Source organism: Salminus brasiliensis, chromosome 23, assembly GCF_030463535.1.
Source record: "Salminus brasiliensis chromosome 23, fSalBra1.hap2, whole genome shotgun sequence".
NCBI classification, from domain to species: Eukaryota; Metazoa; Chordata; class Actinopteri; order Characiformes; family Bryconidae; genus Salminus; species Salminus brasiliensis.
Window position 1 is genome coordinate 22,681,376 of NC_132900.1, and position 27,571 is coordinate 22,708,946.

Genomic DNA, 27,571 nt, shown 5'->3' on the forward strand with positions numbered 1-27,571 from the left:
AGGTCCACATACTTCGGGGTACAGTGAGTAATAGTCAGTGACTATCAGAAATCTTAGTTCTTGCAGTTAAACAAATCAGCATTCCAGCATGGTACCATAATAGGATGCCACTTGTGCAACAAGTCCAGTGATGAAATTTCCTTGCTACTAAATATTCCACAGTCAACTGTCAGTGGTATTATAACAAAGTGGAAGTGATTGGGAATGACAGTAACTCAGCCACAAAGTGGTAGGCCACGTAAAATGACAGAGCAGGGTCAGTTGAGCGCATTGTGTGCAGAGGTTGCCAACTTTCTGCAGAGTCAATTGCCACAGACCTCCAAACTTCATGTGGTCTCCAGATTAGCTCAAGAATAGTGCGTAGAGAGCTTCATGGAATTGGTTTAGCAGCTGCATCCAAGCCTTACATCACCAAGCTCAATGCAAAGGGTTGGATGCAGTGGTGTAAAGCACGCCGCCACTGGACTCTAGAGCAGTGGAGACGCATTCTCTGTAGTGGCGAATCATGCTTCTCTAGTCTCTTGGATCTAAACATATCCAACTATTACAACTATTACCCTTTCTTGTCAACTATTACAAGAGAGCTGACTCACTCAGTTGGCTTATTGATTTTTTGAATGACCCCAAGACTTTACATTCTGTCCAGCTCCATCCTCCGTTCATGTCTTAGCACAAATGGCACTTTTCTGCAAAGGTGTACATGTCTTTTTGATTTTGTTCATTTTGTGACAAGTCCACATAGAATTCCTCAAGATCATTTTCACTTACTGCATGCACTGTCTCCCTCCTCAAACACAATGTTATTGTACACTTTCAGGGCTTCTTTCCCTAACGTGCAAAAACATTGATGCCTTGACTCTTTCTGCTTTTCTATTGGCATAATTTGCTGATAGGTACAGTTAAAATATTTGCTTGAATCATCTCCAATTCTCAGCAACGTTACCGGTTAACTGTAGCTTTGGGGGTGGCTGAAAGCCTTTGATTCTCCCGCGTGACGGTCACTTTACTGTCACTTTGATTGGCCTGCTAGCTAGAACAACAGTTTTTATTATGAATCAGGACTTCTGACACCATGACTTGGGTTCACAATAAACACACCATGACTTCAAAAAGGAAACTGGGTTTACTTGTAACTTGACAGAGTCATTACACAAAGCTCACTCTCTGGGATGCCACTGCATAAGTTCTAACTCGACTCTCTTGCCCACGCGCATCACACAACACTGGAGCAGAAGTCTCATTGGCTAAATATCACTACAATAATAGTAATAATAATAATAATAATAATAATAATAAAGTCATGACCTGACCTGACCAGCCTGACCAGCCTGACCTCAGCCCTGATTGGTTGGTTTTACAGAACTGGCTCCCTCACAGAATGAGCTACAAAGCTACAAGCTGTTTAACATATTAACATTTACTTGGATGCAGGCCAATGTGCAAATCAAATGAAATCAAATTTATTTGTATAGCACTTTTCACAACTGATGTTGTTGCAAAACAGCTTCACAGGAATTCGGCAATTAAACTAAATATCAACAAAACACAAAGCATAAGACATTTTAAAAACCCCAGTAAGCAAGCGAAAGGCAACAGTGGCAAGGAGCTGGTGGAAGAGGAGGAACCAAGACTCACAAGGGGGACCCATCCTCTTCTCAATGTGCATACAATGTGCAGGTCAGAACTGTTAAAAAAATCCCTGTACCACCACATAAGACAAACTCATAATTCAAACCAGAGCTGGGCACTCTGAGTGGTGTATTCAGAATTAGAATATGGCCAGACTATTTTAGTCTATTTAACCTTGTATCCACTCACTTCAAACAGATTCTAACTATCAGTGTTTCTTTGCTGAGCTAAACGGCCCTCCTATCAGGTTTATTGCTACAGCAGGATTTGCTATGGAGCCACCTATATGTGATATACATTCACCTGCTGAGTCAGAAAACCTCACCGGCATATCCATGAAGGGCAGAGCAGATGGATGGCAGTGTTTCAGGGTGCTCTCGTGTTACCTTGTAGTTGTCTCCAAATCTGCCGGAGTCTCCAGCCATACTGATAATTGTTCATTTCCTGTACTTCATGAATCCAAAACATAACTAATTCCATACCTTTACTCAGTTCTGAGTTAAGTTCTGTCCCCCTACCTGGCATGACACTGATGGAGGATTGATCGTCAAGGTCTCCTGCTACCTACACTACTTTTATTATTCTTACCAGTACTACTGCTAAGTATATCTACCACACTACACCCAGTACACCCAAGCCTGACACATGACTTATGTGGTGTGAGGTGACTTTATACCTTTCACATTCTTGTTACATGTGATACATGTTCACATTGTATAAATCAATCTCTTTACCTTCTCAGAGTTAATGATGCCCATTTATCTGACCTGACCTGATGGAAGGCCGACTGCTGGGCTCCCCTGCACCTGTGTCAGACCAGCTGCCCCTCCTCCTGACACTGCTATCTGCCCAACAACCATGCTGGACTCTCAACTTTTTGCTTCTATCATTATTACCATTAACCATCATTTGTGTCTTGCCACTGTCACCTTTTCATCCATATCCAAACTCTCTTCTACTGCTGATGTTAACACTGTCTTGTGTGTTTCTTTCCCTATATTTCTTATAGATTTTACTTTGTTTCTCTTGGTAAATATATATCTGCACAATGAATTGTTGATCAGATCATTTAGCATCATGGTTTTCATTTTCACTGTTACACTGTTGATACGCAAATCTATATACACACCAAAGCTACCACTACTCTGCCCTACTGTCCTGTATTTATAACCTCACACAGTGGATAAGCCAACACTTATTACATTTTTGGGCATACTTTGTCAGGGTTCAAACCTTTCAGCTGTACAGTTGGTCTACTGTTTAATTCTTCACTCTTTTTCAACTCTGCATTGGGTCACTAATTTAATTCTATTTGTCTAACAAAACCATCTGCTTACTTCAGTATGTCCAAAATTCAGCAGCTATTTGTGGCACATAAAAGGTTCTGGCAACATAGAAATCATACAATGAACCGGTTTAAAAGGAGTTGTAATCTTTGTGTCTGTGTACCACACTGAGCATGGAGAACAGAAAAAAGGATGTGAGAACCAAATTTGTGGAAAGGTATGGACAATCTCAAGGCCATCTGCAGAAATCATAAAGTGGAAAAGCCTATGTTGTAGCAATTTTAACAAAACATAACAGCTTTAAAATCACTGTGATGTTCAACTATTATACGTGAGAATGGTGTCTCTATTCTTGCTAACCACGCTGCAAACTGGCATAGTAGTGACATAACTCCAGAGATTTGGCCAAGACAACATTTGCGTGAACTCCTTAAGCTGTGTAATCAGAGTCACACTGGTGTAAAACTGTAATATTACTGTACGGCGTCAGTCCACTTGCTTCTCTCACTATCAGTATTATCGGCTTGTGCAGAAATGCATGTCCTCCAGGGGTGTCTCAAAACGTGAATTACACCTCCCAACAGAAGGGGTAGCCCAGGAGCAAGAAATGCCCATTCTTACCAAATAGGTGTCCACTATGCATATCATTAAGAGGGTTACATCCCATAAATCAGTAGCCAACATCCCTGGACACTGATGAAAGAAATTTCATAAAAGATTGCAACAAAGCATTGTTCAAATTGTGGGACAATATAGTAGGAATGTTGGTAGACATAAAAAAGCCAGCCTGGAGATTGAGTCCAAAATACAACTTTCTGCATCTACATCTTGACAGCGTTCATAGAAAACCTGGATAACAGAAAAGAACACAAACTGCACTGAATGCCTTGACTCTGCACATGGTATATATATATATTTTTCCTAAATATTTTTATTGGAAAAATACAATATTCTCAAGCACAAAAATACAATATACCTATTTCCCATTTCTTTTTTTTTGTGTTTTTTGACATGTGTATACATGGTCACAAACACAAAAAGAAAGTAACCAAAAAGACTGATTAAAATGTGGGAGAAAATAATGAAATTGAATTACAGAGTACCAAGTACAGAGAACAGAGTACCCCCCACCCCTCTCTTTCTGGCTCTGGCTGATTACACTTTGACCTCAGTCAGATCATTGTCCCATCAAAAAATACAACACATGGAAACCTCAGTAATTGTACTGGTCTCTCCCATAATTTCTGAAATTACCATGTAAAAGACTGACTTTATATGTTTTTTTTTTTAAGTAAAGGTTTTCTCTGCATTTCTCTCTTCGTGGTGTGAGTGTTTAGTGACCATAAGGCAGAAACCTTTTACATAATAATCTTTTACTCTGTAGTAATCATTTGCTCAGATTATGTACCGTTTTTTGTAAAGTTTATAAAAAAAATACAAAAATGTATCCAGTACCTTTATACCATATAGACAATTCCTGGAACCTCAGTTTTTTCCATTAAGCATCACAGATACACAATCATTACTTAAGTTTGAGTAGTATAAAGAGCAGCTCATGCAAATTATATGCACATTGCACTTCAATAAACAAACTCCACACTCCAAACAAAAATCCAGATACTTATTCATACATGCAGTGTAAAACAACAACACTATGGACAACATTTAAAAAGCATGTCCTAATCCAGTGTTTTCCAGACTACAGTCACAGTTCCACTGTCACCACTCACTCATAAGTACCCACAAGAAATTAGAGGACTCTCTGGCGCAGAACTTTTTCATCCCCAGGCTTCTTGATTCGGTCTTCAAGCAGGAGAGGAGAGACGTCTGAGGGAACCAAAACACAAATGCACATTATGAGTAGTAAACCCAAACACTGTCTCTCTAGATAACAGTGCAGTGGAGTGTAATTAAATTTGCTCTCTTACTTACAACTAACTATACACGACTAACTATTGTGCTACACCACAGGGTCTAGTTACATTCATTTTCTTCCTCACCCTTCATCTCTATGCAGTTTCTCTGGCTGTCTGGCTGATTTTTGGTGTCTGAAGTCTGTGGAACTGTCTGCAATCTGCCATCCAGTACATCCGTTTTAACCTGGCCCAGTGACCGTAAAAGGAGCATTGTATCAAACTGTTCCTCTCCACCTTCTTTTAGAAGCTCCAACACCTACATATGAATAAACATGTACAAATATACAGTCCAACTCTCCAAAATTTTACATTCGTTTATGACTTCTTCATCCAAAAACGTACATGAACACATACACACACCTTTAGGCACTTATAACTTTTCAGCTCACTCAGATTCTCCTCCAGAAACAGCAGGTACATGGACAGATCATTCCAGGCTCTGACTCCAAACTCCATCACTCCAAGTGTAGGCAGCATTTCATAGGGTTTCAAGAAATCAGATGAGCTTCTCACAGGGATTAGTGTAGCGTAGACACAAGCAGGTGCCAGCAGAAGGTACACACATAGGTTAATGTAGCTAAGGAGCTGGAACACCCCCACAGCCACCAATTTGCACTGCAGAGCAGTGGGCACAGATGAGTCATTGAACAGAACACCTGTGCGAATGTTACAGGAGAACTCATCTGTTACAGAGAGCTGGATGTAGTAGCACAGGTAAACACAGGCTAGCACCAGTGCCAAGAAGGTGACTGCTCTGCACAGCACATAGCGGACCAGCAGGCCATGGGAAAAATGTTTGGTCTTCAAATACTGCTCCACAAGAGGGTACTTAAAACAGTGCTCTGTCAGGTCTGGCATAGAGCTACAGTAAGACACACACACACACACACACACACACACACACACACACACACACACGACAATCAATATCATAAACTCTACCAGATTTAGGTCAAAACAGCTCATTTTCATCTGCAGTTAAGATTAACATCTATAATTATTGACATGCTGTTAGGTGCCGGCAAAAATTGTGACATTCACGGCCACACCTTCATGATCAGCTGTTGATCACTGCTTAATTTATTTATATATTTATATATACACACACACACCTTATAAAACACCCTATTACATGTACCAGTGGGTGGGGCAAAATATTAACCAATAATTCACATGCAAATACCCAGTGTGATTCACTCAGAAATGTGTCACAAACCAAAAGGAAAATACCTTATTATTCACATTGACTTTAACAGATTACATACATGCATACGTGTGTGGGTGTGTGATATATATATATACACACATACATACATTCATACATACACGTGTGTGTACATTTTTGCATAGCTGTATGAGGCTGATGTGTGTGTTTATACCTTTGAGTGTCAAGGCGTGTGGGACTACTATGTAGACACTTGGCTAGTTTGATAGCTCTGTTGTAGGAACGGTCCAGCTCTTCCATAATGAATGTAAGGTCAGAGGAAAGAACTGGAGCAGCTGTGAAACGCCAAAACAATGCTGGAACATACACCAGCACCGCTACAAATAAAAGGATATATGGGAAAAACTATGGGGAAAGGGAGAAGGAAGGATAAATATGTTACTAATTATTTAACCATTGATAGACAGATAAAGATGTGCAAAACGGAGTCATCTAATCCTCCTAGACTGCGGAATAATGGTGCAAATAGTTTTACTTAAACATTCAGTTTAGGAATCAGTTTGACATGTTTTTAAACATTGTGCAATTTGCCCAACTGAAAGCATGGACAGAGCACATGGGTGTAGATCTATATGGTGTGTAAAGATAAGGTGTAAAGAGGTACCAAAGGGTACCAAATTTTGTCTGTGCAGTGTGTTTAGTGCAAGCTGTGTGAATAGAGTACCTTATGCAGCCAGAGTGGTAGCCCCCCTGTGTCCTGTCTTTGCACAGCTGCCCAGCAGTAGGCATCCACATAGGCAGCCTGCCGCCATGAGAAGTTAGTGGGAGAAAAACAGCTGATTTGAGTACCTAGGGAAGAAATTTCACAGAACACAGCCTCTGTACCCAAACATAAAACAAGGTATTCTAAGCAAGTACTTATGCACAGTTAAGGCTCATTTATACTTCCTTTATGTATGAAAATAAATATGTCCATACTTTGCGGACTTTACGTACATCCACAAATGTCACCTTGAATTAACACATAAGATAATTTCCCACATCATTCTATTTCCACTCATCCCTTATTCATTCTGATGACTTCACTGGGGATGCTGCTTTTCATGAGACACACCAGCTATCCCCACCACTGTTCAGGATGAGAGAACAACTCATTTCATGTCTTTCAGTACCCATCCTTTCCTTGGAGGAGTAAATACAAAGCATCCAGTTTTCAAGAGGATCTTAAAAGTGAGTCTTTCATGCTGCTCATCACAACAATCCTTCTATGCTCAACTTAAAACAGACATACTAAGCTCTAGGAACTGATTGAGTTAGCTTGCACACTGAAAGCCAACATCAGTGCCCCTCATACTCCGGCAACTAAATGAACCACTTATGTACTACCACCTGAGCATAACCCTGACATGAAAGCCCATCGTCTTTCACAGTTTCACAGGATTTAGTCAGATGAATATCTTCTTTCAGTGTGCGGGCTAACTCAATCAGTTCCTTGAGCTTAGTATGTCTAATTTAAGTTGAGCGTAGAAGGATTGTTGAGATGAGCAGGAAGACAATATGTGCAACACATGATGCACTTCTCATGCACATTACCATCTGCGCAGAACATCAACACTAGCGTTTTGGAATTGAGGCAACCGGTTTACAACCTTAACTTGCAATTATGAACTTTGGTTTCCCATTACATTCATCCTATTTATAAACTATGTGTATTCTCTGTGGGAGAAAGCAACTCCAACGCAAGACTTGTGGGGTGCTACAGTAGTTTTGTGTGTTTGTATGTATGTATGTGAAATGACCATACTTTAGGCTTTTTACTGATAAAGGGAAGAATGGATCTATTAAACATTAAACAATTTCTGGAAGCAAACATCATGGCTGAAGATGATAAAAGTATGGCTACTACAGCACGGTAACGATCCTAACACATCAAAATCAAAAGTATTAAAGAAATGTTTTTTTTTTTTTTACTTTATGCCTTTTGTATATCAAGTCATTCTGCAGTTGTAACAACCCAGCAAAAATCAGCATACACTTGCATATCAGCATTAACAATAATAAACCAACTGGAATACGCTGTTTGATCTTTTTTTTTTTCAGCCACAAAGCATTTATTTAGCTAGCTAACTTACCAACAGACACTTCCTGAGCAAACGCAAGCGAGATGAGCAACAATGGCAGTCCGACTGCAATACAGGTAACCATCTTATCAAGAGCCAGGTCCAACCTTATACCTTTGTATTTCGCCTCAGACGTTGGCTCTTTGAGTAAAAAGTCTGTGAAAACATACTCTGTAGCCGCGTGAGCTATGGCCATTTCTCAATCACGATAACAAAATGTAGCTAAGATGTTTTGAACTGTTAATGTTAGTAAAACTTCGTCGTGTATTTAATTGAATGAACTGAAATAAAAACTATCCGAGCATTATATCGACTCCATTGACAGGGTGGGTAGAGATTCTGAGCTTTGTTCTTCTTACTCTGCTTCCTTAAAGGTTAAAATCTGTTCGCTGTTAGCCGTGCATACTGCCACCTACCATAAAACCTACGGAAAACATCCTGCGTTTGGGAGTCGACTATTCCCAGTCACCACACGCAGGATGTTTTCCTTAGATTTTATGGTAGGTGGCAGTATGCACGACTAACTGCCGCCCGAGTGAACAACCATTATTAACCAGTCAAAATTATTTAAAGTAAAGTTCATTCCGGAGCAGTTGGATGGTAACTTTTTGCTCCTTAAAAAGTAAGATAGTCTAGTATATCTACTACTATTTTGGTGAAATCATTTTGCTCTTTTTCACGAGGCTTCTTTTTTTTATCAGCTTTCATCAGCTTGTTTAATTAGAACAAGATTAATGAGTGGACACACTGCCAAATGATGTGAAGTCCATAGAACTAGACATATTTCCTGTTGGGAAAAAAACGTAGAATGGAAAGAGCACCACCAGACTGAGGCAGAAATAAACCAAAAGCTGTGGATGTTTTGGAAGATTAGAAGTATCTGACACAGGCACACAGTGCATTTTAATTGCACAGGCTGAGGGACAGATTGAAACTGATTTGGACAAAATAATATTTACATCAGACATTTATTGAGTTATTATAGGTCCCCATTTACGTCAGAGGCAGAAATAGATTTGGCTTTATTGCAATGCCATATGAACTAATTGTAGCGTTTGAAGATCAATGGGAGTGCAAAGGTTTGAGAGTGTAGGGAAAGAGATTCATATTTAACAAAATTGTTTAGACAGAAAAAGGTTATTGTTTCAGAAACACTATAGTGGCACAAAATAGTGTCAAAAATGAGATGGAAATTTTTTTTCTTTTACAGTTTAGGACAAAAGGGAAAAGGGGATCCTAAGCTGACATGAAAGTGATTTTTCCTCGAGCATGTAAATGGTCAGAGTCACTTATTTGAGGCGTCACCCAGGTTTTTTTAAAGGCGTATCCCAGGTTTCACCATATTGAGACTGTGTCTGTGCCCTGAATTTAACCCAAACATAGAACATCTAGATCAGCTCGTTTTAATAATTTAATCAGTGTTAAATTCTCACAATCAAATGATAACAGCACAACCTCAGACCCAAAGCTTAGTCTACTTAATATTAGATCATTAACCTCGAAAGCAGTGAACGTAAATGAAATTATATGTAATCAGAAACTAGACGTTTTCTGCCTCACTGAAACCTGGAATAGACCTGATCAATATATAGCACTAAATGAAGCCACCCCCACAGGTTATAAATATACACATAGCCCTAGATTATCAGGCAGAGGAGGTGGAGTATGCATAATCTACCAGAATACACTAGATATTATTCAAAAACACTATCACCTTCACTTCTTTTGAGATTCTCTACATTAATATATCAAATCCAGCCACAAATAAAAATGCATTCACACTAATTAATATTTATAGGCCTTCAGGGCCCTATTCTGAATTTTTAAAAGAATTTAGTGATTTTGCATTGTGCATTGACAAAGTTATAATAGTAGGAGACTTCAATTTTCATTTTGAAAAAACAGACGATCTATTAACTATTATCTATTAGATTTAGCCCTGACCCTGGGTGTTAGCATTGATCATGTAAATATTGTACCTCAAAGCTCAGTAATATCAGACCATTATCTAATCTCCTTTGAGCTACATCTTAGGCAAAATGTTAATTAATTCCCCCAACAAAGCCTAAAGCGCACAATAACCGCAATGACAGCTGTACAGTTTACTAAAAGCCTTCCACCCCTATCGACCTTAGCTTACACTCATTCAGACCAAACGGACCTAGTTAAATTAACAAACAGTGCAGGAACTGAAGCGTAATTGGCGGACAACCAAACTAGAGGTGTTCTACTCTGCATGGAAGGACAGCCTTAGTCAATATAGAAAGGCACTCATTAAAGCTCGTTCAGCGTATTTGGCCTCGCTGATCGAGAAAAACAAAAACAATCCCAGAGTTCTTTTTAGTGAGATCTCTAAACTTACTAAAATCCAGGCTCTTTAACCAGTCATGTTTTTATTAACTATTTTAATAATAAAATAGAAAATATTAGACAACAAATCCAACCCTGCTTATTAAATCAAACATGGCCGTCACCTGGTGTAGCTGCTTTAGAACATAACTTAGTTGTGGAACAAAGGCTGGAAGCCTTCTACCCACTTCCACAGCCAGAACTAGAAAAAAATATTTCCTCAGCAAATTGTACAACCTGTACACTCAACCCAATTCCCTCTAAATTGCTAAAAAAATACTCCCAGTTATAATCAGATCTCTTTTACAATTGTAAATTCATCCCTCAGCCTTGACCTTACCCCAAACCCTTAAATAAGCGGTCATAAAACCTTAATGAGAAGAAACCAAATCTTGATCCCAGTGAGTCTAATTACAGACCCATCTCAAACTTAACATTCGTATCAAAGATATTAGAAAAAGCTGTGGCCCAACAACTCTTATACCTGAGTAAGAATGACATGTATGAGAAATTCCAATCTGGATTTAGACCCAATCACAGCACAGAGACAGCCCTAGTGAAGATTACAAATGATCTCCTTCTTGCCTCTGATCATTGCCATGTATCTTTATTAGCCCTACTAGACCTTAGTGCAGCCTTTGATACAATAGATCATACTACAGGGTGGGCCATTTATATGGATACACCTAAATAAAATGGGAATGGTTGTTGATATTAACTTCCTGTTTGTGGCACGTTAGTATATGGGAGGGGGAAAACTTTTTAAGATGGGTGGTGACCATGGTGGCCATACTTACCTGGCATGGGAGATACCATGATCAAGAAGGTGGTTCACCCAGGGTGAGGTTCAACCATTGCACTCCGGTTGTGCTGACCCCTGCGAATTCCCCAAATGTGGGAATCTCGACTGCATAATTTCTGGTAGTAGGGGACTGCGTTCGCGCTCTCCCCTGATTTTCTCGGGGGGGCAGTGGTAGAGCACCGGGATATTGATAACAGGGTTGTGGGTTCGATTCCCGGGCTCGGCAAGCTGCCACTGTTGGGCCCTTGAGCAAGGCCCTTTACCCTCTCTGCTCCCCGGGCGCTGGAGTTGGCTGCCCACCGCTCTGGGTGTGTGTGTGTGTGTACTCACTGCCCCTAACACATGTGTGTGTGTGAGTGTGTGTTCACTACCAGATGGGTTAAATGCGGAGGACACATTTCGCTGTACATTGTACACTGTACAGTGACAAATACGTGCACCTTTACCTTCACCTTTGTAGTCGGCCATTTTGGATCCAACTTTAGTTTTTTCAATGGGAAGACACATCATGTGACATCAAAATTATTGAGAATTTCACAAGAATAACAATGGTGTGCTTGGTTTTAACGCAATTTTATTCTTTCATGAGTTATTTACAAGTTTCTGACCACTTATAAAATGTGTTCAAAAGTGCTGCCCATTGTCAATGCAACCCTCTTCTCCCACTCTTCACACACTGATAGCAACACCGCAGAAGAAATGCTAGCACAGGCTTCCAGTATCCGTAGTTTGTAAGGTGCTGCACATCTTGTATCTTATATCCATATAAATGGCCCACCCTGTATATTACTAGAAAGATTAGAGAAAATAGTTGGAAACACAGGAACAGCCCTATCATGGTTCAAATCATATCTAATGGGGCGCTATCAGTTCGTAAAGATAAAAGATTTATCTTCAAATTACACAGAAGAAAGATATAGAGTTCCGCAAGGCTCAATTTTAGGGCCGCTATTATTTACATTATACATGTTACCACTGGGCTCAGTTATAAGCAGACATGGCGTTAAATTAAATTTTTATGCAGATGACACACACCTCTATATATCAGCCAAACCTGACGATAAATTTAGATTACAGAAAATGGAGGACTGTGTAAAGGATATAAAACTCTGGATGTCACATAACTTCCTTCTCCTCAACAGTAACAAAACCGAGGTTCTCCTTTTAGGTCCAAAAGACACTAGATATAACCTATCCGACTTAATATAAGACTTGGCTGATGCTTCCATTATTCCTGGTTTAGCAGCTAAAAATCTTGGCGTCACATTCGACTTAGATTTATCATTTGAGCAACATATAGCCAATATTAGTAGAACAGCCTTTATGCAGCTTAGGAACATTGCCAAACTAAGAAACTCCTTATCTCTACAAGATGCAGAAAAGCTAGTAAATGCTTTTATTTCCTCAAGGCTAGATTACTGTAATGCACTTTTGTCAGATTGTTCCAGCAGGAACCTCAATAAACTTCAGCTGGTTCAAAATGCTGAAGCCAGGGTTCTTACTAAAACTAGAAAATTTGACCCTATCAGTCCAGTTCTATCAGCACTTAATTGGGTGCTGGCCTCTTACTCAGAAAACCTCAGCAGGGGGAAGAGCCTTTTCTTATAAAGCCCCCCAACTCTGGAATAACCTTCCAAATAATGTTTGGGACTCAGACACAGTCTCAATCTTTAAATCTAAGCTGAAAACTCATATGTTTAGTTTAGCTTTTGGTAATTAATGTTTCTTAGATAAAGGCTGCAGGTTTAGGGGTTCGCAGACCCAGGTAATTGTAGTACACTGAGATGCTGGAGCTGTCGTCTCGCTGCTTACACACGATCAGTCAGGTTTGTTGACGGTGGAGCAGATAGATGCTGGTGTTTTCAGGGTGCTCCCATGTCTGTGTTACCTTCTGGCTCTCTCCTTTTAACTAAGCTGGTATAGTCCGACCTGCCGGAGTCATCAGACACATTCTGATACTGCTCAACATTCTATGCCCTCAATAAAATTCCTCTCAGAACTAACTTTCTCTTTTTACCTTCTCCGAGTAAATGGCCACTTAGCCCAGCCTGCTGGAAGATCGCCCGCTGAGGTCCCCTCCCAAGGTTTCTTCCTCCAGCTCTGATGGAGTTTTTACTTGCCACTGTCGCCGTTGGCTTGCTTTCACAGAAGAAATAACGTAAGACATGAAGGATCAAAGACCCCCATCTTTGATCCTTCATGTCTTAAGATATTTCTTCTTTCTTCTTTGTCTCTGTCTTTTATTAATGACTAATTATGTAAAGCTGCTTTGTGACAACAACAGTTGTAAAAAGTGCTATACAAATAAATCTGACTTGACTTGACTTACTAATTTGGATTTGAGTACAAAGCAAAATAGGTGTAGAAATCTCTAGAATCTCTTCTATATGTTTGTTACACATACAAGGAATTTGTCTTGGTGAGAGCAACACGTATGACAAGTAACAAAAAACACAGAACACAGTCTTAAACTAAAGGAAAATGACACTAAACAATACATAGGGTAGGGGATAAATTAAAAAAGTAAAAAGTACTAAAGGTAATAAAGAGCTGAAAATATATTTACAGAAAAGAACATCTGTACAGGTGTGCAAATAGTCATAGTGCAAATAGGCAGAGTGCAAAATAGCTGTTCAGTCCGGTTTGGTACAGTTCAGTTGTATGTTTTGAGGTTTACAGTGGGAGGTGTCCACTGTGGTTGAGGAGCGCTACAGCTCTGGGGAAGAAGCTGTTAGCATGGCGTGTTTTGCTGGTTTTGATGGATCGCAGTCTTCTACCAGAGGGGAGTGTCTGGAAGAGGAGGTGTCCAGGATGTGAGGGGTCAGATGTAATCTTGCCAGCCCGCTTCCTCACCCTGCTGGTGTAGATCTGCTGAAGTGATGGCAGGTTACATCCAATGATCCTGATGATGCGCTGGAGTTTGGTTCTTTCTTGTGAGGTGGAGGAACCAAACCAGATAGTTATGGAGGCTGTGATAATGGACTCGATGATCGCTGTGTAGAACTGGATCATCAGGGTCTGTGGCAGGTTGAATTTCTTGAGCTGTCTCAAGAAGAACATTCTTTGTTGAGCTTTCTTGATGATGGAGATGGTGTTTTTCTCCCATTTCAAGTCTCTGGAGATGGTGGTGCCCAGGAACTTGAGTGACTCCACCATTGATACTGCAGTGTTGTTGATGTGGAGGGTGGGGGAGGGTGGGTGGATTGCGTCGGAAGTCCACCACCATCTCTACAGTCTTTTCTGTGTTTAGCAGCAGGTGGTTGTTGCTGCACCAGGACACCAGCTGCTCAATTTCCTTTCTGTAAGCAGACTCATCACCGTTGGCTATATCTGCAAATTTCAGGATCTTTACAGCTGGATCTTTGGAGACCCAGTCATTAGTGTAGAGGCTGAAGAGAAGGGGTGAAAGAACACAACCCTGAGGGACTCCAGTACTGAGTGTCCGGAGGTCTGAAGTGTGCTTCCCCAGCCGCACCTGCTGTCTCCTGTCTGTCAGAAAATCCATGATCCACCGACACATGGAGTCTGGCACTGACAGCTGGGAGAGTTTGGCCTGAAGGTAGCTGCGGCACAACAGTGTTAAAGGCCGAGCTAAAACCCTAGCATAGTTTCCATGGCTGTCGAGATGTTGCAGGATAAAGTGCAGGGTCAGGTTGACCACATCATCGACAGACCTGTTTGCTCGGTACGCAAACTGCAAGGGGTCCAGCAGGGGGTCTGTGATGGACTTCAGGTGGACTAGGATCAGGCGTTCAAAGACCTTCATGACTACAGAGGTCAGGTCGACAGGCCTGTAGTCATTCAGTCCGGTGATGGTGGATTTCTTGGGAACTGGAATGATGGTGGAGGTTTTGAAGCAGGCTGGAACAGAGCAGAGTTCCAGTGATCTGTTAAAATGTCTGTAAACACTGGAGCTAGTTGGTCACAGCAGTGTTTTAGGGTGGATGGAGAGACCCGGGGGCTTTCCTCACCTTCTGTCTGCTGAAGAGCCTGTGAACATCCTGCAGGTTGATGCAGAGATGAGCAGGAGGCAGAGGTGAGAGGGCCAGGGTGGGGGTGGGGGTGGGAGTGTAGGTGGAGGGGGGTGATGGGGGGGTAGACAGTCTGATTGTCTTTTGTGAGTTCAAATCTGCAGTAGAACTCATTCAGAATTCAGGTCGTTGGTGAGGTGTCGGTCGTTCAGGAGGAGGGGGGTCTTTCTCACCTTGTGACCAGTGAGAAGCTGAAGGCCTTTCCAGGCTGAAGATGGGTCGTTAGCAGTGATGTGTCTGTTCAGCTGCTCTGAGTACTTGCTCTTCGCAGCTCTAATCCCTTTCTCCAGTCTGTATTTGGCCTCCTTAAAGACAGTTCTATCTCCACTCCTGAACGCTTCCTCCTTTTCCCTCCGAAGCTGTTTGAGTTCAGCAGTAAACCAGGGTTTGTTGTTACTGTATCTCACCTGTGATTTAGTTGAGATACAGCTGTCTTCACAGAAACCGATGTATGACGTCACAGTGTCTGTGTATTCGTCCAGTCCGTCTGTCGCCTCCTCAAACACAGCCCAGTCTGTGGATTCGAAGCAGCCCTGCAGCTTCTCAATGTCTCCACTGGTCCACCTCTTCACTGTTGTGATGACCAGCTTGTTGGTTTTGAGTTTCTGCCGGTAGGTTGGAATGAGGTGAACGAGGCTGTGATCGGAGAGCCCGACAGCTGTGTGCGTGACCGCGGGATAGGCATTCTTGATACAGGTGTAGCACTTGTCTAGTGTGTTGCTTTCTCGTGTTGGACAGAGTAAGTAAGTCTAGTATATCTACTACTATTTTGGGGAAATACAGTTGAATACAAGACCCATATGGACTGACCACCCTGGGTGGGAACTGTGTAAATAGAATAATTACTGCCACTTTTTAGTATTTTCTTTAGTAATATAATATTATATTTCCTTGCAAAACTGGTTGTGGGGATATTGTTTGTAATGAATTGCATCATCATATGAAGATCCACCTTACTAATGAGGGAGTGCTTTGGGCAGTATACTAGTTGAAGAACCTAAGGAGTTTTCTTAAGGCTAGGGGTTGCTTAAAGGATAAAGACACATAATACACACTTACATGGTGAAGGCTCATTATGTCCCACTACTAGTATATTAGTTTCCTGTCTGAGGGATAACTTGTCATATTGACAGTCTAGCATACTGGAATAATGCTTGCACGTATGAGCCACATTGTCTAATAATATTAAATTAACTACAGTGTACATATGAGATGTTTATTGTCACAAAAGAAAGTCAACAAAACAAACCTTTGACTAAGCCAAAGGCGGCAGCGGTGAGGAAAAACGTTTTAGGGCTGTAGGAAGAAACCTCCTTTGGTTAAAATTACTTACAAATTATTGATTAGACACCGTTCCAACACGTACATCTTCTGCTTAGGTGTGCAGATATAATCATAATATAATTTAATTAATATAATCATGAAAATTATATAATAGAGAAAAGCACTATATACTACAAGTAAGGATAATTAATAGTGGTAATAATAATATTAGTAGCAAATTTCAACAAATTTGCTACTTTAACATAGTCAGTAGGCAGGTAGCATTAGCAGGAGATCTAAAGGGTGAAGATCCAGTCATTTAGTGCTGGATCTTTGACTCCATGTGAGCTTTAGTAACAGCCGGTAATCTTGGGTGGAGAGCTGAGTGTTTTACAACTCCCCTTCGCATGTCTCTTCTCTTATTCCTTCCCTTTTTTCTAATCTCAAAGTGTGTGTGTGATTGTGTTTACACAAACACTTGAGGAGGAAGTCAGAGGTCCCTGTCTTCGTATTTGTCTTTTCTGTGTTTCACTTTTTTGATTTAGAAGAACCTTCTGTTTTTAGTTCTCTTTTTTTTTCGTGGCTTTCGATGTGACTATTTACATTTAAGGCATTTAGCAGACACTCTTCTACAGAGCGACTTACAAAAGTGCTTTGCTATTTACCCAAGGATAACCTCAGCTAGTTTGAATAGGCTAAAAATTAAAAGATACCTCTGAGCTCAGACACTACTAAACAAGTCAGGTGACCACTCTACTATTCGCCCAAGTATTCTCAGAAGAGGTGGGTCTTCAGTCTGCGTTTGAAGACAGCGAGCGACTCAGGCGTGGGAACACCTAGGGGAAGTTCGTTGCACCACTTAAAAAAACCCTGGACGCTTGCCTTTCATGGATTTTGAGGGATGGCGGGTCAAGCCGAGCCGTACTTTAAGCTCGAAGGGCTGGTCCGTTCTTGGCTTAGTAGGTCAGCATCAAGGTATTGAATCTGATGCTGACAGCTACGGGAAGCCAGTGAAGAGAACACAGCAGTGAAGTGACATGGCTAAATTTAGAAACGTTGAAGACGATAAGGAAAAGTTGCAGGGGCCTGATGGTGCGCAGAGGGAGACCAGCCAGAAGAGAGTTGCAGTAGTCGAGTCTCGAAGTGACGAGAGACTGAACGAGCACCTGGGCGGCCTCTCTAGAGAGGAAGGGTCGACTTCTCCGGATGTTGCGTTTGCAACATGACTTGAGAACCGTAACTGATCATCCACGACTACACCAAGGCTTCAAGCTTCTGTAGATGGATTGACCAGAAAGTTCTCAAAGGAGATGGCAAGATCATTTTCCAGCAGTTCCCGGGATGTACAGCAGCTCTTGTCTTGCTGGGGTTAAGTTTGAGGTGGTGAGCCACCATTTCAGAAGAGACATCAGCGAGACATGCTGAGATGCGGGGAAAAGATTGGTGGCTGATTACACCATTGGGTTTTGCACGCTATCGGCTATCTACACTGAAACATAAATACCTAAATCCCTTGGTAAGCAAGCCAAATGCGACAGTGGCAAGGAAAAACTCCCTTATCGCTATAGGAAAAAAGAGGAACAAAGCTTTACAAGGGGGACCCTCCTCCATCCTCCTCTGGTCAAAACTGCTTATAAATTATTGTAATGTACCAACACAAAATGTTCTTCTGTTCAGGTATGCTGATATAGTCAAAATAAAAAAGAATTAATATAATCATAATAGAGAATGGTAAGAATAATGAACATAATAATCATTAATGGTGGTAATAATAATAATAATAATAATAATAGCAACTAGCTAGAGTCTGCAAACTTCAACATAGTCTGTAGACAGATAGCAGTAGCAGGAGGGTGGGCAGCTAGTCTGACGTAGGTAGAAAAAGAGCCTGGCGGTCAGTCTGGTGGGTGGGTAGCTGGTAAGATGCAGGTAATGGGAGCCCAGCTCCCAATAATCATGGTGTAGTATATCTTAATATAATCACAGTAGTGATGGTAAGAGTAATGAGAGTAATGATGACTAATGGTGGTAATATTAGTAGTGGCAGATAGTTAAGAGTCCATTTATATTTTAACATGGTCATTGGACAGGTAGTAGGGTGTGCAGCTGGTCTGATGCAGGTGAAGGGGACCAGCGGTCAGTCTTCTAACAGGTCTGATCCGATGAGCGGTAGGCAATTTACTCAGAGAAGTTAAAGAGACGGAGTCTGAATGGATTTATGGAGAGGAGAGAATGTTGAGCAGTATCAGTTTATAGAGAGCAGAGAATGTTGTGTAGTATCGGAGTGTGGCTGACAACAACATGTATCTGACAGCCTAACAGCCTAATTAAAAAGGAGAAAGCCAGAGGTTGGCAGAGCCCAGGAGGACCCTGAACCACTGGCGTCCATCTGCTCCACTGTCCACAAACCTGAGTGACCAGAGTTATCCCATGTTGCAGGACAGAGTGCACACCTTTCTTATTTCAAGGCTAGATTATTCTAACACATTGTTGTCAGAAGTTCAATAGGGTCCTTGCTGGAACCAGAAAATGTTAAAGCCTTGCTCCTGAGTACTATATAATTTGTTTGTTTGTTTTTTTAAATAGGTCCTAGAATTCAAAATCCTGACAACTCACTGGTTTAGTTTAGCTTTTGGTAATTAATGTTTCCCTTAAAAGAAAGATTGCAGATCCAGGGGTTCATGGACATGGAGAATTCTGGTAAACTTAGTTAATGCTGTTGTCTCACTGCTTGCACATTACTCAGGTTTGTTGAAGGTCAAAAGTCAAATCTGAAATAATTCCATACAGAACTCCAGAAATGGACTGGACAAAAATATTGGCACATTTTCAAAATTGCAAGAAAGAATTAGATCATATAATTTGACACTTCTTTAATTTGTAAACGTAGCACAAAAAGTAAGGAATTGTGTGTTTTTTTTTCTTTGTTGTAACAATGCTTCTTGGCAATAAATCTTATACAGTTGGAAGGCCTGTTAATTTCACCTTTTAAATTGTGCCACATTTGTAAGGTATATGCATTTTTTGGGTGAGCTGCAGAGCTGAGTATGTGGGTTGCGGCCATGAAAAAATGAGTCAGATCCTCTCTGCCAATGCCAAACAGCTTATTCTGCCATTGACATGTTTGGTGGACTGGATATTGAGGTTTGAAGAATTTTAATTTTAGCAATTTAACTATTTATTCATTTAACAAACAGGAGCCTCAGTAGTGTATGGAAGAACCATACATAGCCACAGCCACTTTGTGGCCTGTCTCTGACATACCCTGTTATATGGAACTTGGCCTTCAATTTGGAGATGGTACTAGGACTCACTCAACTTGATTGCTGCAACTTCGTTTTGCGGAACACCAGCTTAAAGTTGCACTTGCCCTATTCAGATCAGTCAAACGTGGCGTGACGATTCTTGAAGCAGGCAACTACTGACCACTGTAGCAGGGCCCATGCTCACAGGTGCTGCTAATCAGATGACAATCAAGCGCCTGATTGGCAGCACCTAGGGGTTCCAGAAGCTCAAAACAAGTGTCAATAGAAACAGCAAAATAAGCTGTTGGGCAGTGGCAGAGAAGATTTGGCAAAGCAAGGCCCTTCACCCTCTCTGCTCTGCAGCAATGGCTGCCCACCGCTCTGGGCACGTGTGCTCACTGTCCAATGTGTGCTCACTGTCCACTGTGTGTGTTTCACTGGTGTGTATATGTGTGTTCACTGCACGGATGGGATAAAAGCGGAAGCCAAATTCCATCTGTGTCCGTCACAAATGGTCAATATGGTTGTCTTGTCTTGTATGCATCCTGCCCATATAGCATTAAAGATGATTTAACTTAAACTTGTATTTTATCTGGTATGTCTTGCTTAAATATTTTAGGGCAGTCATTCAGGGCACTCTTTAAGTGCAATCCAGGTTTACAGTAAATTAACTATAAGCAAATTTTCATTATACAATGGCCTTAGGGGGCAGCTGTGCCAAAAGGAGAAACAGGCTTGGCAATGGAGTGTCGCTGGTTCGATCACCAGGATTGGCATTAATGGCTTGAGCAAAGCACCTAACCATCAAGTTTCCCAGGCGCTGAGATGACTGCCCACCACTCAATGTGTTTGTTCTCTCTGCCCTCATCTCTACTGTGTGTTCACTACCACATAATAATAAGAGGGTGGTGCGTTCAGCTGAGCAGTCAGGGAAGCTCTTTCGCTTAAACAAACACAAAGAGCATGCAAAGGATTTTCTTTGCAAGACTATTAAAACTGTTAAAAAAGTAAGTGAACCTTTGCTCTAAGTAACTGTGATGTTCCCTTAAATCAGCAATAACGTCAAGCTAATATTTCTGGTTACTGGAGATCAATTATGCACAGTTTGAAGGAATTTTGGCCGATCACTTATTTCCATTTGCCTCAACTGCCAGTGATACTGGTGGGCTTGTATTACCTGCTCTTTTTAGTTCTTTCACACTATTTCTATTGAGTATAGGTCTTGATATTGACTTGGCCATTCCAACATTTTGATTCTTTTTGACTCATTTGTGTGCTTAGTGTTGTTTTCTTGCTGTGTGACCCTCATCAAGCATCTCAAGGGAGGAGACAGCATTTGGTGATACATGTGTACATGGGTTCCAGACTTCCAGGATTCATTGACAGATGTGGGCAAGCTAAAGGCAATAGTGGCAGGGGAAACCTCACTCTAAGCTCGCTCTAAGGAGGAAGAAACCTTGGGATAACCAAGATACACAAAGGGGGACCGATCCTTCTTTGGTCAAAATCACATACAGTCAAAGATATTGGCACCCTAAACTTTTCCCAGAACATTCATGCAATTACAAATTACAAAAACACCCATGACCGAGACCCAGCTTTCTGACATTGAGGCCTACATTGAACATGCTGATTGAACAATGAGATGCCATCCTATAGCAGTGTGTGACCAGGCTGCTGACCAGCTCCAGGCTCCTGTTTGTTAAATGAATACATTGTTAAATTGCCAATATGTTTTGTTTCTTCAAACGTGTCAGAAGTTACGTTAAATTTGTTTTACTCAGAGGTTGTAGTGCACAAACGACAATACACTGTTTATAACTGACACAGCACAGCTGAATCAGTGACATCACAATTTTAAGCTTGCATAGGCCAACAAATACCCAGTTGTCAACAGTAACAGTAAACTCAATTATTATATTTTGATAAGTGGATTCAACTAAAAGATCCTATTTGAATGTATAAAATGATCAAAAATGTAACTAACTCAAAATAGTTGAGCATGTGGGGAAATATCCAGTTTAATGTACAACAAACCAATTTTTCAAATTTCTTTTGTGATCTTGTGGTCCTTTGAGGAAAATGACACTATTATTATTACTACTAATTCTCAAGGAAAATTCAAGATTCCTGGGTGCCATCATGAAAACATGTAATAACATTCTACATGGATATAGTTGGTCACATGTATTTATTTATTTATTTAAATGTTAATTTCATTCCATTTCATTTAAACCTTTTTATTCTCAGTGCCCCATTTCTCTATTGATTAAATTAAGCACTTTTCCACCATGGCACAGCATTACAACAAAATTACTTTGCATTAACATACAAATGGAGTGGTGTTTAGCCACCTCAGCATCTGACAATAAAATTAAATTCAAATTCAAGATAAAATGAGTTCCAAAAGAAAAATAAGGCATTTGTGAAAACGATGCAAGAAAAGATTCACTGGGACATCAACACAAATTATAACTTTGTATTCACCCTTTGGTGATTTGTTTTGGCAGGTGCAAATGCAGTAATTGCACTTGGGTGCAGACCAAAACAACTGCACTGAGACACTTGAGAACAAGTGGTATGGTCCAGTCCCAAATGAGTGGTTTGTAAACTAAAGTTGATCCGACCCAACTGAGTTGTACTCCACACTTTTAAGGGATAACCTGGCATGTTGCCCAGATCATTCCTACGCCTGTGAACAAATGCCATCTCTGCCGTTGCTCATGAATTGTACATAAATATGCACTAATCCGGACCCAAGAAAGTGGTCTGACCAATAAGCAGAGAGAATGTTCTCTTGTGTTTGTTATGACACATTTTGGTGCACTTGAACTTTTCCCTTTGTGAAAACAAATCAAACCAAGGGGAAAATGCTACAGGTTTACAAACTCTTGAACTGATTCAGACAAGTGCAAACAAACTATAGGTGTCAAAACACCCTAAAAGTGATTAATGCAAACCAGCTATATTCTGTTAAACCGTATTTTCCTAAATGTATACAACTGAAACTGCACAAATATCTTGATTAGTTTACCCAGGCCATTACAGTACTAAAAAACTGTTGTTCAGGAGACATTCAGGAGAACCTATATTCCATACAAGCTACACAAGAACATAGTGTAGATTCATTTTATTTTAACATATAACATAACATAACATAACATATAACACAGTTTTTTTTTTATAGTTACACTGCAATCAGAAGTATTGAATCATTAACAAAGATATTATCACAAGAAAATCTTTAACAAAGTGCAATCTTTAACAATTTTTTTCTTATAATTGTGCAAAACTGATCAGGATCCTAAAAATAACAGTAGGTCAATCACAAACATAATTTTAAAAGTCACAGCTACAGTGCCACTACTGGTGGCTATTTTGTTTTTGTGAAGGCTAAACCAATTGTTCTTTAAACCAGTTGTTCTTGCGTATAAGCCATATGTATGAAACATGCCTACATATTAAATGGTGCTGATGGAAAATCTAGGTAAATGAATAAATGAATGAATCCAACAAAAGCACTAAAAAAGTCAAGAAAACCTTTCCCCAAATTATCAACACATGATCATTACTGTTAACTGTCATACATTGTGGCTGTGACACTAGAGCATTAATGAAACATGAGCAGTGTTGTGTAGAAGTAGAGGTATTTGTGTGCATGTTTAATTTAATTATGTTTTTTTTTTAAAACCTTTTTAAAAAGTTATGGTAATTGTTATGTGTACATCCACACTGACCTATGTCTACACGTACGATGACTTACTGTAATTTATGATGGAAAAACAGGCATATGTGGTTGTTCACAGATCTAACGAAAAACATCCACAAAATTAGAAATATGTCGACCCTGATGGACATTTTCATACATATGGCCTATGGTCACTTGTAGTGTTCTGGTCAGTTATTCATATTAAATTACTTGACCAACATTACAAAAGAAAAAACATTAATACTTTGCATTATATTCTCAAAAACCTTTAATACTAATTTAATTCTTGCAAGTCCTTAAATCTTAGTCACTTAATCTACTAATGATTATTTCCATTATGCTTGTAGTTTCTATATCCCAGATGAAAAAGGATTACGTCTGATGCTTAAATCTTAATCTAGTGTGCAAAAACACTATAAACGGACTGAAAAGTGTATATTGCATGGATGGACTGTTCCTGGTGTTTGTATAATACAAAAGGTTTTATGTAATGCATATGGATTTCAGCAGTAGTGTTCATTTCTGCTCTTTGCTTCTTTTTAATAAAGCTGCATTACGGTAAATTCTGACTTGTATACATCTCTGCATGCTACTTATCTCTGAGTCACTGGATCCAAATCGCCACTGTGATGAAAAGCAGTGTTTGCCAATTCCACTGCAGACACATGCAGCCTGCAAAATAGAGGATACATCTGATGAATTTCAATTCCTTAAAAAACACAAAAGTACATGAATGGAATGTAGTTGGATGAAATGGTTAATTTTATGACATATATCTAAAATGGGAAAATGAACTATACCATTTTTGCCAGGTTTGGTTTCTTTGGTGTCTGCGTTGAAGAAAGGGGGGAAAAGTTATTAAAAAAACATCTCACTCTTTCACAAAAAATCTCTACAATGTTTCACAATAGTATCCTCCTCCTTGTTGTGGGAGGGGCCCTTTTACATAGACTTCCTGTTCATTTAAGACCTACATGGAGTTACACAATTGTCCCAACTTTATATTATAGAAGGTTAATTTAATTTTAGTATTTTCTTAGATATTATCTAAAGTTCAGAAAATTAGGAAAGTGTAAACTACTTAAAATTGCAAAACAATGTGACATCAACCAACAATATGTATTTAGCTGTGGAATATGACTTGACTGGCTGAGGATTATTGCTGGACCAGCAAAGTGCAAATGGCAAAACTTACATGTTCTGTAAGTTAATTGTACCACAACCAAGAGAGCCCCATAAAGACTTCTGCCTAGTTCCAAAAACATTTGCAACTGGTCAGCTAACTGCACCTAATTTGTCTGCTGTAAGACTTACAGTCATTTTGTATAGATTTTTCTTTGCCTTGTTTTATTATCATGTGTAAATCTGCCAGAAACAGATTAAACACACAACCATAAACCCAGATTCCAATTTGTTCCCAGAGAAACAGACATAAAGCGTCAGCCAGTCAATTGGGGTTAGCCTTTAGCCTAGCACAGACACCGGAGTGCTGGTGGAATCTGTTTACCACTCTCCAGCAGTGTTTGGCCGTTGAAGAAGTATGGGATGCACAAACTTATTAGCTAGCTTCTTATTCTAATTCTGTATTCCACTTTAAATTATGCAGCAGTTAATTCTGTGAGTACTTCTGGGTACTTAGGTGCAGCGCTGAATGTATTGTTTCAAATAATTACCATTCCTGTAATTCTTAAAAAAAAAACTGTCCAAATAAATACAAAAGCACAGGACAGGTTTTCAAAGATTGCAGGAGCTGCTAACCGTTTTCAAGGATGGTGAAAGTGGTTTCCATGCCTGCGTGGATATGGTCTGTCACGTGACAATGGAGGAGCCATGTCCCAGGGGTTCCTGCTATTAGTTCCACAGTCTGAAAGGTTCCAGGGAACAAGTCATATACATCAGCTCTGTGGGAGTGGTCTGTCTGAAAGAGGAAGGAAAGAGAACGCGAAAGATGAGAGGAAGATTACAGATATTTGTGTGTGAATGTTTTGAGGACATGCTTATATGAATAATTGTGTAATGAATATGTACCTTGTATATGAAGCTCTGAGCATGAAAGTGGACAGTGTGCATATCTATTTCATTCCCCAGTCCTATTAGATACCACTCAGTATGGTCACCTTTCTTCATCTTCAAACCATGCAGGTTAGCATAGAGCTTTCCATTAATGCCTAATCAGCACGGTTTAGAAAACATACAGAATACATTATAAATCCTTATTAATAAAAAACACAAAGTGCCATCACATCTCTTAGAGCAAATAAAGGGCACAGTCAGATGTGCTCATTGTGAGCAGAATTACCCCATAACAGCCAAAAACTTGTCCAGTAGTGATACAGGAATTGGGGCCTTTAACTTTAACTTTCATTAGCATAGACATTACATTAAAATTATCATAATATTAATAAAATAAAAAACACCAGATATGAATTTACTGGAAGAAATATAAGGACTTGCCAAGCAAACATAACTATGAACAAACTTTAAGTTGACTGGTTGCTATGGAGTTGCTAAATGGTTGCTCTACTACCCTAAAGAGTGCTGAGATTGGGGTTGTATGATGGTTGCTTACTGCTTGCTATGGTGTTGCATGGGTTTTTATGATAAATTTGTATTGGTGATAGTAAAAGTGTTTTTCTTTAGTAATTTTGTTTTATAGGGTGAATTTCTTTTTCTCTTCTCAGCCAGCAGTCTGTGTGGGGTGGAGTGTGCCCTCTATGGCCCTCTATATCTACCCATCTGTCAAGCTATCCGCCAGTTCTATCTAGCTATCGACCCATCTATTGAGCTATCCCTCTTTCTACAGCTATTTATCTATCCTGCCCACTCCATCTATCACGCCCTCTCCATCCATCCATCTACAGCTCTCTAGCTAGCTATCTAATTATATTTAGCGTGTAAATCATTACACAACTCTATATATTCATTTACCTATCTTTCTACAACTCTTCATCTATCTATTCCTATAAAAAAATCTATTTCTCTCTGTCTCTCTAGCACATCACACACGCCATACACACACTAAAAACACATATCTGCACTACCACCTAGAATACCACAGCAATAGCCTAGCAACACCTTAGCAACCACCTGGGATAAAATAGTAACCATCTAGCAACATTATCCACATTGGAAAACACAGCAACTGTCTAGCAATAAATTAGCCACCACCTGGTATACCATGGCAACCGCTTAGCAACTACTAAGCAACACCTTATCAAACACTGTTTTCCATGCTGTAATTGTTAAGCTTTGTCAATTAATTTGCATCCTGATCCGTTCCTAGTTAGCGTATCACCTAATGGACTACTAAATTAGTTTGGTTGTGAATTTATTTAGTCATTGCACCTCTACCATACACACATACATATACATACATGCACACACACACACACACACACACACACACTTTTAGCTCATTTAAAGCACTATGTATTTACCTTCAGAAAATGCAAATCTAGTTGTATTTATAGTTATCATCCAACATCTGGTTTGGTAAATCAGTGCCTAATGATGTTAAATCAGATGAGCCTGGGGGTATCCAGGAGGAATCTATAAGAAGCTTTGTTCTTCATACTAGCTCACGAGATCTCGACTACTTTCTTTAAAAAGAGAAATTCTTGTTTATAATTAACATATTATTTTTTTTCTGGTGTGCATATAAAGCCTGAGAGTTTATTCATTTTATAACAAATTCACACACATATATACACAAAAAGCTAACCGTGCATCATGTTGCTCTCTATAAATTCTTCATCATCTATGTCGAAAATGTTGGCGTCTTGGTGAAGATAAGTTCTGATGTTCTCCTCCAAGTACCAGGATTCATTCTCATCGAACACCATGAAGAGCAAAGCAAATTCTTTATCCACATCCACTCGCTTGTTGTTTTTATTCAGAGTCCCTTTACGACATACTACCAACGGCCCGACCAAACCACTTGCCAAGTCCTGTTCCAGACAACAGAAACCACAAATATGGCGTCATAAAAAGCAAAACAGTATTACTGCAATACAACATATATCATCACTGTCAGACAAAGACCTTGTATCTCCAAAA

The 27,571-nt window shown here is 39.9% G+C and overlaps 2 protein-coding genes and 1 non-coding gene across 3 annotated transcripts in view; 1 reads left to right on the forward strand and 2 right to left on the reverse strand.

The window, feature by feature from the left end:
- Window positions 1-1,486: 1,486 nt before the first annotated feature.
- panx1a (pannexin 1a) lies at window positions 1,487-8,475 on the reverse strand. The gene is made up of 6 exons (XM_072669207.1): window positions 8,129-8,475; window positions 6,721-6,845; window positions 6,211-6,401; window positions 5,192-5,693; window positions 4,916-5,087; window positions 1,487-4,742 (listed from the first exon to the last, which is right to left on the reverse strand). The coding sequence occupies exons 1-6, from the start codon at window positions 8,310-8,312 to the stop codon at window positions 4,666-4,668; spliced, it is 1,251 nt and encodes a 416-aa protein (XP_072525308.1). The 5' UTR covers window positions 8,313-8,475; the 3' UTR covers window positions 1,487-4,665.
- Window positions 8,476-11,254: 2,779 nt separating this feature from the next.
- LOC140546262 (U1 spliceosomal RNA) lies at window positions 11,255-11,418 on the forward strand. The gene has a single exon (XR_011978324.1). It is a non-coding gene; the product is annotated as a U1 spliceosomal RNA (small nuclear RNA).
- An 11,503-nt stretch (window positions 11,419-22,921) lies between these two features.
- The window catches only part of hephl1a (hephaestin-like 1a), a 39,276-nt gene continuing 34,626 nt past the window's right edge, over window positions 22,922-27,571 (reverse strand). Inside the window, exons 16-20 of the mRNA XM_072669343.1 lie at window positions 27,237-27,462; window positions 25,544-25,683; window positions 25,274-25,433; window positions 24,316-24,345; window positions 22,922-24,187 (exon numbers count right to left, since the gene is read on the reverse strand). Of these exons, the coding sequence (XP_072525444.1) occupies window positions 24,120-24,187; window positions 24,316-24,345; window positions 25,274-25,433; window positions 25,544-25,683; window positions 27,237-27,462 (624 nt within the window). The 3' untranslated portion in view covers window positions 22,922-24,119. The remainder of the gene's footprint in view (window positions 24,188-24,315; window positions 24,346-25,273; window positions 25,434-25,543; window positions 25,684-27,236; window positions 27,463-27,571) is intronic.

Bases quoted from the DNA above. Each gene is read 5' to 3' on its own strand.
- panx1a (XM_072669207.1), bottom strand. From the start codon at position 8,312: ATGGCCATAGCTCACGCGGCTACAGAGTATGTTTTCACAGACTTTTTA. The intron at 5,088-5,191 runs GTGTGTGTATGT...ATTCATATGTAG, and splicing joins AAAGTTATAAGTGCCTAAAG to GTGTTGGAGCTTCTAAAAGA. The intron at 4,743-4,915 runs GTGAGGAAGAAA...TGGTTCCCTCAG, and splicing joins AAACTGCATAGAGATGAAGG to ACGTCTCTCCTCTCCTGCTT.